This window comes from Procambarus clarkii, chromosome 16 (genome assembly GCF_040958095.1).
Source record: "Procambarus clarkii isolate CNS0578487 chromosome 16, FALCON_Pclarkii_2.0, whole genome shotgun sequence".
NCBI classification, from domain to species: Eukaryota; Metazoa; Arthropoda; class Malacostraca; order Decapoda; family Cambaridae; genus Procambarus; species Procambarus clarkii.
In genome coordinates, this window is record NC_091165.1 from 18,214,176 (window position 1) to 18,225,676 (window position 11,501).

At 40.5% G+C, this 11,501-nt stretch overlaps 1 protein-coding gene across 1 annotated transcript in view; it reads left to right on the forward strand.

The window, feature by feature from the left end:
• Nucleotides 1–630, forward strand: part of LOC123760088 (adenine DNA glycosylase) — a 40,228-nt gene extending 39,598 nt beyond the window's left edge. Inside the window, exon 12 of the mRNA XM_045745553.2 lies at nucleotides 233–630. Within this exon, the coding sequence (XP_045601509.2) occupies nucleotides 233–331 (99 nt within the window). The 3' untranslated portion in view covers nucleotides 332–630. The remainder of the gene's footprint in view (nucleotides 1–232) is intronic.
• Nucleotides 631–11,501: the final 10,871 nt, after the last annotated feature.

Sequence of the window (11,501 nt, forward strand, 5' to 3'; positions counted from 1 at the left end):
CCTCTGTGTGATTTTTTCTTGAACACATTTGTGTTGGACCACCATTGGGTAATTTATCATACTTTTGGAATCAAGAGTTAGTTTTCTAATACAGTATTGTACTCTTAAATTATCTATGAATTTTTCAGCATCTAGGATTATTCGACATGCTTTAGATATGCCTTCACCATGTAGTTCAGAAGTGCTGAGTTAAATTGTATTATATGGAATTGCTCAATGTTTTACTTTATAGAATAATAAGAAGAAGAAGGCTGGCCCTCTAGAACAGTCATTGGAAACAAAGAAGCAGAAAACCATCTCTCAATTCTTCACCTCAGCTCTTAAGAAGTAAATCCTAAGTAATTTTTATCATGTAAAGTAATTAAATTTAAACATTTGTTTTTTATCAGTTAATGCTCAATACAATTTATTCAAAATGTAAATTTTTTAGTTTTAATCTAAATAAACACATTGGCATTTGATTGTGAGTTTTGTATAAGAATGATTGAATTTAAACATATTGTATAGAAATACTGTATACATTTATTATGTAAATATATTCAGTGAATTGTATTATATTATAGATCAATATTTTAACTATTAGTATACCTATTAGTGTATTTTAAGCCATTAAAGTATTTTATACAATTTAAGTTTTCTGCATTATTGTACAGCTCCTTATAAAATAGGTTTTCCTCTCCGAGATGAAAGTGGTTGTCATAGTGTCTGTAACAGTTGGACTAGTTGTGTCAGTGTAACAGTGAGAATGGTTGTATCAGTGCAACTATAGGTGCCTGTTTGTAACAGTGAGAGTAGTTGTAACAGTGGTTGTGTCAGTGTAACAGTGAAAGTGGTTGTATCAGTGTAACAGTAGCTACCTGTGTGTAACAGTGAGAGTACAGTGGTACCTCCATTTACGAATTTAATCCATTCCCAGAGACGGGTCGTAACTCAAAAATTTGTAGCTTGAAACGAATTTTCCCATAAGAATTAATGTAAATTGAATTAATCTGTTCCACACCTCTTCCTTTTGACACCATATTCGGTGCTGCCCTCCGATCTATTCCTAGCTCTACCTCCCGGGGCACACAGAACTGGTGGAATGCAGACTGCGCTCGGGCTGTCCGCTGTAAGTAGGGAGCCTGGAAGAAATACCGACCTGGCAGATGGCCGCTTCCTTTATTTTATTTCAGAAGGCAATTGCGGTTGCCCGTAGGACCATCTGTACAGCTAAACGTGAGAGTTGGAAATCTTATGTCCCCACGATTACGTTCGATATTCCTCTGCCCCAGATATAGAAGAAAATCCGCAAGATAGCGAGTAAGTTTGTTCCAGATGTCTCGCCAGTCCTTCACCTCCGTGGTACTGTTGTGGCAGATCCGGTGACAGTCACGACTGAACTAGGTTCCCACTTTTTGACTGTTAGCTCTGGTTCCCATCTTCCTCTGTCTTTCTGTAATTATAAACCCATTCTTGAATCTTCTCCTGTCGACTTTTGCACTCATCTCCTGCTTCCCTATATCGATCCCTTCTCTCTCCTTGAACTTCAGTCTACCCTGGCCCCTCTGCGGTTCTACAGCAGCGGGCTCAGATGACATTCATTATGAGATGCTTCACCATCTCCCTCCATGCACGTCTTGGTATTTACTAAATCTGTACAGTATAAACCTATCTGGGAATCGTCATCAGTCCCCAAGGACTGGTTCCAGGTGGTCCAGGGTCTCTAGGGACATCCCCCTAAGGACTTTCGCCCTATTGCCCTCACGAGTTGCGTTTGCAAACTCCTTGAACGTATGGTCAATGTCTGTCTGATGTGATTCTTGGAACACTAGCACTACCTCTTACCTTCTCAATTCGGCTTTCGCAAGTGTCGCAGCACAACTAATGTCTTGGTGAACTTGGAGGTCTATACTTGTACTGCTTTTGCTGCGAAGACCTCCATTGTTGCTGTCCTTTTTGACCTGGAAAAAGCATACGAAACCACCTGGAGATACCACATTCTGTCCCAACTCCATTCTTTTGGCCTTTGTGGTAAGCTATCTCTCTTCCTATAAAGCTTCCTCTCTAGTCATTTGTTTCGAGTGAGGCTTGGTACTGCTCTCTCTGCCTCTTTTTGGCAATTCGAGGATGTTCCTCAAGGTAGTGTTCTGAGCACTACTCTCTTCCTTGTTGCCCTCAATGGTCTTCTTTCCTCCCTTCGCTCTGGCATCTTCTCAGCACTCTATGTCGATGATCTTATTCTTTGCTGTTGGGGTGATGACTCTCCTTCAATGACGACATCAACTTGCAATTGATGCTGTGTCATCTTGGGCCACCAATCATGGCTTTAAGTTCTCTACAACTAAGACTTATGCTGTGACTTTTATTCAGAAGCAGGTCGTTCTTCATCCCTCTTTGTTGCTTTATGGTCATCCCCTAGTGTGTACAAAGATTCTGCTAAGCTTTTGGGGTTAATCTTTGACACTCGTTTGTCTTGGTCGCTCCATTTCTCTTACCCTTGCCCAATGGCAGGGTTCTTTGTCTTACATTACTGGTAACAAACTGCGTGCTCTTAAGAGTAATGTGTCCCCATGGCCTTCCTCCTACCACCATAACCGGTGGTGGGAAACAGCTCTGGCAAGTTTGCGTATTGGCCATACACACTTAACTCACGGACACTTAATTGAGCACCACCCTGCTCCTTATTGTCCCTCTTACAGTCATGCATATTCTTGTTGAATGTCCTGACTTCCAGGACGAACGTGTGTCTTACTTCCCGACTGTCCCTCGCGGTCACTTGTCCCTCGATAGAATTCTTGGTGAATTGGATATTTTTTTATTGTTCACCTTATGCGTTTCTGTTCTCATATTGGCATCCTTAGTGATATTTAGCACCCTATGATTATTCCGCACATTTGATGATGATACATAGCCTTCCCAGCTTGGTGCCTTCTTTTGATAATTACTTACTTACTTCTTACTAGTCTTGTGAACAATTTGCAGCACTGTATGTTCACGACAACATCAACAAAAGGTTCTCAAACTTCTGAACCTTTAAGTATGTATAAATCACTGCTAAGTGAAATGTGAGTCCTTGAAAGAACTACTAGCCTGATGAAAATACAACCTAATTATGGAGAAGCTGAAATATTATCTCTTTCTAAGAGGTTTAAGCTTTCTTCTTACTCTGCACTAAATGCCTTTGTCCTTCTTAAGGACTCCTCCTCCTCCTTCTATGTGGAGGATCATGGACGCCGCATTCCCTAAGATTTACACCCATTACTGAGCTGTTTACAAGTTATTCATATTAGTACTGCTGAGTGTGAGAGGGGATTCAGTCACATGAACTTAATAACAACAACAACACGCTCAAGAATTCTCATAAATCACCTATGTTTGTTAAACTACAAGGACCTCCTCCAGTTCTGTGGAATCCTGAGCCATATGCCATACCATGGCTGCGGCACCACAGATCGGCAGATGACATCAGGACAAGAGTTGCTTCAGATTCCCGAAAACATCTCACTCCTGCCACTGTGAAACTTCTCACTGGTTGTATTTTGTGAGCACTAAGTTTTTAACTTCTTAAATTGATAAATACATGATTGATGTTTTTTCTTTATTTGATAATTTGATAATTTATTTGATAATTATATTTTATGATAATTAGCGAGTACAAACAAAATATATAATTGTGTGACATATATATAAAAACAGAATAGGAAGTTTTTAGTTTAGCATTTATTATGCACCCTATACCCATCTTGTGGGCGATAGTGGAAAGGGTTACAGAGGCACATTAGATTAGATTAGATTAGATTTTTTATTCAGGTAAAGATACATTGAAGATGAGTTAGAAACATAATGTTGGAATTTAAAGATAGAGCTAGTACATACAATACCTAAAGCCACTAGTATGCATAGCGTTTCGGGCACATAATGGGCTCAGGGACTGAACCCCACAATTCACTTAGCTAAGCAAGTTACAAAATTCATTATAAGTCGTCACATCATCAATAGGTTCAAGATCGTCCACAAGTACAGTTTCTAAATTAAGCAACTGACATATGTGGAGAGCTAGTGTCACAATTGATATGTTTGTCCTGCACACCGCCCCCCATCCAGTGGGCCGCGGTGGATAGGTTACAATCACTTAGTTACTACCTACAGTTAGCAAACTGGGGATATTTGGCTAAAATTTCTGGTAGCAGATAATTTTGAATTAAATATTTACACATCGTTGGAACATTGGTTATAGAATTTTCTCTGAATTCATGTATCTTTTCGCACTCCATCACATAGTGACGGAGGGTGTGCGAATAATTTTGTTGACACAGTTTACATTTGGTCAGGTCTACATCAGCAGATAATGAGAATTACCAGAGATACTTGTAACCGAGTCTAAGCCGAGCAGTAGTAACATCTAGAGGTCTGCTGATTTTATTGGATGAACCTCAGAAACCAGGGTCTCTTGGGTCATCCCCCAAGGACTTCCGCCCTATTGCCCTCACGAGTTGTGTTTGCAAGCTCTTTGAACGTATGGTTAACGTTCGTTTGATGTGGTTCTTAGAATGCTATCACCACCTCTTCCCTTCTCAATTTGGTTTTCGCAAGTGCCACAGCACAACGGATGTCCAGGTGAACTTGGAGGTCTATATTTGTACTGCTTTTACTGCAAAGACCTCCGTTGTTGCCGTTCTTTTTGACCTGGAAAAGGCTTATGACACTACCTGGCGGTATCATATTCTGTCCCAACTTCATTCTTTTGGCCTTCGTGGGAATCTCCCTCTCTTCCTCCAAAGTTTCCTCTCTCATCGTTCCTTTCGTGTGAGACTTGGTATCACTCTCTCTGCCCCTTTTAGGCAGTATTAGGGTGTACCCCAGGGTAGTGTTCTGAGCACTACTCTTTTTCTAGTTGCCCTCAATGGTCTTCTTTCCTCTCTTCCTTCTGGTGTCTTCTCCGCTCTCTATGTTGACGATCTTACCCTTTGCTGTCAGGATGATGATTCGCCTCTCCTTCAACGGCGGCTTCAACTTGCTATTGATGCCTTTTCGTCTTGGGCCACCAATCATGGCTTCAAGTTCTCTGCATCTAAGACTTGTGCTATGACTTTTACTTGGAAGCATGTCATTCTTCGTTCCTCTTTGTCGCTTTATGGTCATCCCCTTGTGTACAGGGATTCCGCTAAGCTTTTGGGGTTAATCTATGACACTCATTTGTCTTGGTCGCCCCATGTCTCTTACCTCTGAGTTGAATGATCCAAGACCTTTAACCTACTTAAGGTTTTGTCCCATACTTCTTTGGGAGCTCTGGGAGATAGGTTCCTCTAGTTGCACTCCTCTCTCGTCCTGTCTAAGCTCAATTATGGTTGCTCTGCATATTCTTCTGCTTCTCCTTCTACTCTTCGCCATCTTGAGCTTTGCACCATACTGGGTTCCATCTCAGCTCTGGTGCCTTTTGCTCGACTCCTGCCCTCAGCTTGTATGTTGACACTGGCTTCCTCTCTCTCCAGGACCGCCATGATCGCTAGTGTCTTCGCTATCTTGCACAGTCCTTACAACATCCTTCCTCTCGCCTCTGTCGTGCTTTAACTTTTACCCTTCCTGTGGTTCCTGTTCCTCTTCATCGCCTCCCTCTTTCTGTCCGACTATACCACATAAAAGATTCTCTTTCCGTTCGTATTTCTAATGTTTCTTTTCGTATTGTTCCTTGCCCCTGTGGAGAGTTCCCCTTCCAAAGTTTTGTACATCATTGACCCGCATCACTAAAGCTTTTACTCCTCCTACGGTTCTGAAACGCCTTTTCCTTGAGCACTTTTCTTCGCACTCCCACTCTGTTCCCATCTTCACCAATGGGTCTAAGTCTGCAAACGATGTGGGCTACTCTGTTGTTTTTCCTGACCGCACTTATATGAGTCGCCTCCCTTCGGAGGCTAGCATCCTCACAGCAGAACTTTATGCTATTCTCTATGCTCTCCGTCTCTTGCTTTCTCATTGTCACTCCTCCTTTGTGGTTGTAGTTGACTCTCGTAGTGCCCTCATGGGTCTAGGGTCCTTTAAGCCTGTCTATCCGGTGGTCATCGAGATTCAACATTGGCTGTTTCTTATTTCTAGTAAGTTTAAATCAATAGAGTTTTGCTGGGTTTCCAGCCATATTGGTGTTTCTTTAAATGAGCATGCGGATACTGCCGCTAGAGAAGCTATCCGTTCTTGTCCCATCTCCCGTAAAGGTATTTCTTATTCCGACTTTTATCCAGTTATTCCTCCATCCTTGCCTGTTGGCAGGGTTGTTGGTCTTCTGTAGTTGGTAACAAGCTGTGTACTCTCAAACGTAGTGTGTCCCCATGGCCTTCCTCCTACCACTGTAACCAGTGGTGGGAAATGGCTTTGGCTAGGTTACATATTGGCCACACCTGTTTAACTCACTGTCACTTAATGGAGAGCTGCCCTGCTCCTTATTGTCCAAATTGCATTGTCCCGGTCGTGCGATACGATCGTGCATATCCTTGTTGAATGTCTTGACTTCCAGGACGAGCGTATGTCTTGTTTTCCTACCATCCCCAGCGGTCGCTTGTCCCTCGATAGAATTCTTGGCGACTCGGATACTTTTGATATCATTCGCCTTATGCGTTTCTGTTCTCGTATTGGCATCCTTGGTGTTATTTAGCGCCCTCTGATTATCCCGCACATTTGATGGTGCTACATAGCCCGGTTTGGTGCCTTCTTTTGATAATTACTTCATGCAAACTGCACCTACTATTAAGAAGAAGAAGACAATCAGCACAGCCCCACTCCTGTACCAGGTAAGCCCACTACGGGCTCACCATAGCCCGTGCTACTTGGAATATTTTGCTCCCAGAAGCTGAATCTTAAACAACAACAGCAACAGAGAATCAGTAATCAAGTGACTGTCACGGCCGCTCGACATGTACTCTCTCTCCTGAATCTTAATGCCCCCATGTCTGATAGCTTCTATCAGAAACAAAAAAATATATATATATATATATATATATATATATATATATAATTATTATTATTATTATTATTATATATATATATATATATATATATATATATATATATATATATATATATATATATATATATATATATATATATATATATATATATATATATATATATATATATGTCGTACCTAGTAGCCAGAACGCACTTCTATGCCTACTATGCAAGGCCCGATTTGCCTAATAAGCCAAGTTTTCCTGAATTAATATATTTTCTCAAATTTTTTTCTTATGAAATGATAAAGCTACCAATTTCATTATGTATGAGGTCAATTTTTTTTTATTGGAGTTAAAATTAACGTAGATATATGACCGAACCAAACCAACCCTACCTAACCTAACCTATCTTTATAGGTTAGGTTAGGTTAGGTAGCCGAAAAAGTTAGGTTAGGTTAGGTAGGTTAGGTAGTCGAAAAACAATTAATTCATGAAAACTTGGCTTATTAGGCAAATTTGGCCTTGCATAGTAGGCATAGAAATGCGTTCTGGCTACTAGGTACGACATATATATATATATATGTCGTACCTAGTAGCCAGAACGCACTTCTCAGCCTACTATGCAAGGCTCGATTTGCCTAATAAGCCAAGTTTTCATGAAATAATTGTTTTTCGACTACCTAACCTACCTAACCTAACCTAACCTAACTTTTTCGGCTACCTAACCTAACCTAACCTATAAAGATAGGTTAGGTTAGGTTAGGTAGGGTTGGTTAGGTTCGGTCATATAACTACGTTAATTTTAACTCCAATAAAAAAAATTGACCTCATACATAATGAAATGGTGTAGCTTTATCATTTCATAAGAAAAAAATTTGAGAAAATATATTAATTCCTGAAAACTTGGCTTATGAGGCAAATCGGGCCTTGCATAGTAGGCTGAGAAGTGAGTTCTGGCTACTAGGTACGACATATATATATATATATATATATATATATATATATATAATATATTATTAGTATATTTTGGTAGCAGGCTTTCCTGTAGACATATGTTATTAAATATGACCGAAAAAGTAAGATTAATAATTCTAACACGAATTTTCTCTATTTCTTATGTTTCTTTTCACTGTTGATGATAATTGAAAAATCAATTCTCCAAAATTCATTTTTATTTCTAGTCTGACGCGACACTTGAATGCGTTTCGCAATAACTTATTACATTTTCAAAGACTTTAGTTTACACACACACAACTATAACCTGCAAACACTTAACAGAGTTCTACTATGCTATGATTTTAAACAGCTTTCATTTTATACCCGCATTTTGGGTGAGGTGATATGTTACAACAGTTTTGGATGAGGTGAACAAAACTTTCAACACAAGACAGAACACGAAACAATGGGTATAAATTGGGTAAATTAAAGGGAAGAATGGAAGTAACTGCAGAGGGCCTATTGGCCCATATTTCTTGATGCTTCAATATTGGTGCGGAGTCTTGAAGTGGGTAGAATATAGTTGTGCATTAATTGGCTGTTGATTCTTGGTGTTGACTTCTTAATGTGTAGTGCCTCGCAGATATCAAGTCGCCTGCTATCGCTGTATTTATCGATGATTTCCGTGTTTTTTGTTAAGACTTCTCTGGTGATGGTCTGGTTGTGGGAAGAGATTATATGTTCCTTAATGGAGCCCTGTTGCTTATGCATCGTTAATCGCCTGAAAAGAGATGTTGTTGTCTTGCCTATATACCGAGTTCTCTGAGGTTTACAGTCTCCAAGTGGGCATTTGAAGGCATAGACGACATTGGTCTCTTTTAAAGCGTTCTGCTTTGTGTCTGGAGAGTTTCTCATGAGTAGGTTGGCCTTTTTTTTGGTTTTATAGTAAATCGTCAATTGTATCTTCTGATTTTTGTCTGTAGGGATAACGTTCCTATTAACAATATCTTTCAGGACCCTTTCCTCCGTTTTATGAGCTGTGGAAAAGAAGTTCCTGTAAAATAGTCTAATAGGGGGTACAGGTGTTGTGTTATTTGTCTCTTCAGAGGTTGCATGGCATTTCACCTTCCTTCTTATGATGTCTTCAACGAAACCATTGGAGAAGCCGTTGTTGACTAGGACCTGCATTACCCTACAGAGTTCTTCATCGACTTGCTTCCATCCTGAGCTGTGGAATGCAAACCTGGATACGCGCATGGAAATGTCAAGACACACAAGCCTGGAAACCCACTTCGGCCAATCATCAGCCACACCCACACCCACGTACAGACTGGCAAAGCGACTCAACGGCTTGCTGACTCCTTATGTCCCTTGTGCCTTCAGCCTGAAGTCTCCAAAGGAATTTGTTGACTTACTGCGGGGAACACGGGCCACAGGGATAAGAGCCTCGTTGGACGTAGAATCCGTTTACCAACGTACCTGTGGATGAAACAATCGGGATGATAGCGGACAGAGTGTATCGTGATCCGGCCTGTACTCCTCTTGACATACCAGAAAACATTCTAAGGAAACTACTCCAAGCTTGTACTAAAGAGGCACCCTTCTTGAGCCCGGATGGGCACATGTATAAGCAAGTAGATGGGGTCGCCATGGGTTCTCCCCTAGGTGTCCTGTTTGCGAACTTCTACATGGGTACCATCGAACAAAAGGTCTTAGTCGACATGAACTTGAAACCGGCCATATACTGCAGGTATGTTGATGACGTTTTTACACAGGTATCTGATGTTAGACATCTGCAGGAGCTGAAGGAGGCATTTGAGTGGAATTCTGTGTTGCGTTTCACTTATGAGATGGAGAAGGATGGGAAGCTACCCTTTCTAGATGTAACAGTCATGGAAAGGAGCGGAGATTTCCACACTGCAGTCTACACTAAGGAAACAAACATAGGAATGTGCCTCAATGCCAACAGTGACTGCCCAGACATGTACAAGAGGAGTGTTGTTAACGCTTATGTCGACCGTGCTCTCAGCCACAGCTCAGGATGGAAGCAAGTCGACGAAGAACTCTGTAGGGTAAGGCAGGTCCTAGTCAACAACAGCTTCTCCAATGGCTTCGTTGAAGACATCATAAGAAGGAAGGTGAAACGCCATGCAACCTCTGAAGAGACAACTAACACAACACCTGTACCCCCTATTAGACTATTTTACAGGAACTTCTTTTCCACAGCTCATAAAACGGAGGAAAGGGTCCTGAAAGATATTGTTAATAGGAACGTTATCCCTACAGACAAAAATCAGAAGATACAATTGACGATTTACTATAAAACCAAAAAAACGGCCAACCTACTCATGAGAAACTCTCCAGACACAAAGCAGAACGCTTGAAAAGAGACCAATGTCGTCTATGCCTCCAAATGCCCACTTGGGGACTGTAAGCCTCAAAGAACTCGGTATATAGGCAAGACAACAACATCTCTTTTCAGGCGATTAACGATGCATAAGCAACAGGGCTCCATTAAGGAACATATAATCTCTTCCCACAACCAGACCATCACCAGAGAAGTCTTAACAAAAAACACGAAAATCATCGATAGATACAGCGATAGCAGGCGGCTTGATATCTGTGAGGCACTACACATTAAGAAGTCAACACCAGGAATCAACAGCCAATTAATGCACAACCATATTTTACCCACTTCAAGACTCCGCACCAATATAGAAGCATCAAGAAATATGGGCCAATAGGCCCTCTGCACTTACTTCCATTCTTCCCTTTAATTTACCCAATTTATACCGATTGTTTCGTGTTCTGTCTTGTGTTGAAAGTTTTGTTCACCTCATCCAAAACTGTTGTAACATATCACCTCACCCAAAATGCGGGTATAAAATGAAAGCTGTTTAAAATCATAGCATAGTAGAACTCTGTTTAGTGTTTGCAGGTTATAGTTGTGTGTGTGTAAACTAAAGTCTTTGAAAATGTAATAAGTTATTACGAAACGCGTTCAAGTGTCGCGTCAGACTAGAAATAAAAATGAATTTTGGAGAATTGATTTTTCAATTACCATCAACAGTGAAAAGAAACATAAGAAATATTGAGAAAATTCGTGTTAGAATTATTAATCTTACTTTTTCGGTCATATTTAATAATAATATATATATATATATATATATATATATATATATATATATATATATATATATATATATATATATATATATATAAAATTCACTGTGTACGAAGCAACCAACATCTTTCATTTATCTATAAGATTTTCATCCATCTTGAAACAAAAGTAAAGAAAAAGCCCCCACATTATGCAAATGTTATGAAACCCTGGGAGAAATGTGGTGCTGGTTGGAACACAGCATGATGACAGAAGCACTGTGCGGGAGGCTATAGTATGAAGGCTCCTCTCTCTGGTTTGTAATATAAATGTTAATGAATATGCCAAGTTCACTTGTTTTTTCGTTGTAGCATGTTGGCATGGTGATAGACAGCATGGCTGTGCGGTCAGCTGTGTGGTAGTGACTGGGTATGGCTCTCTCCTCACCTTCCAATCTCGCCCCCTGGGGTTGGTGAGGGGGGGGGGGTAGGTAAAAGGCATTCCTTTTCTTTTTCTACCTCTCCTCCCCATGGGACAGCAGA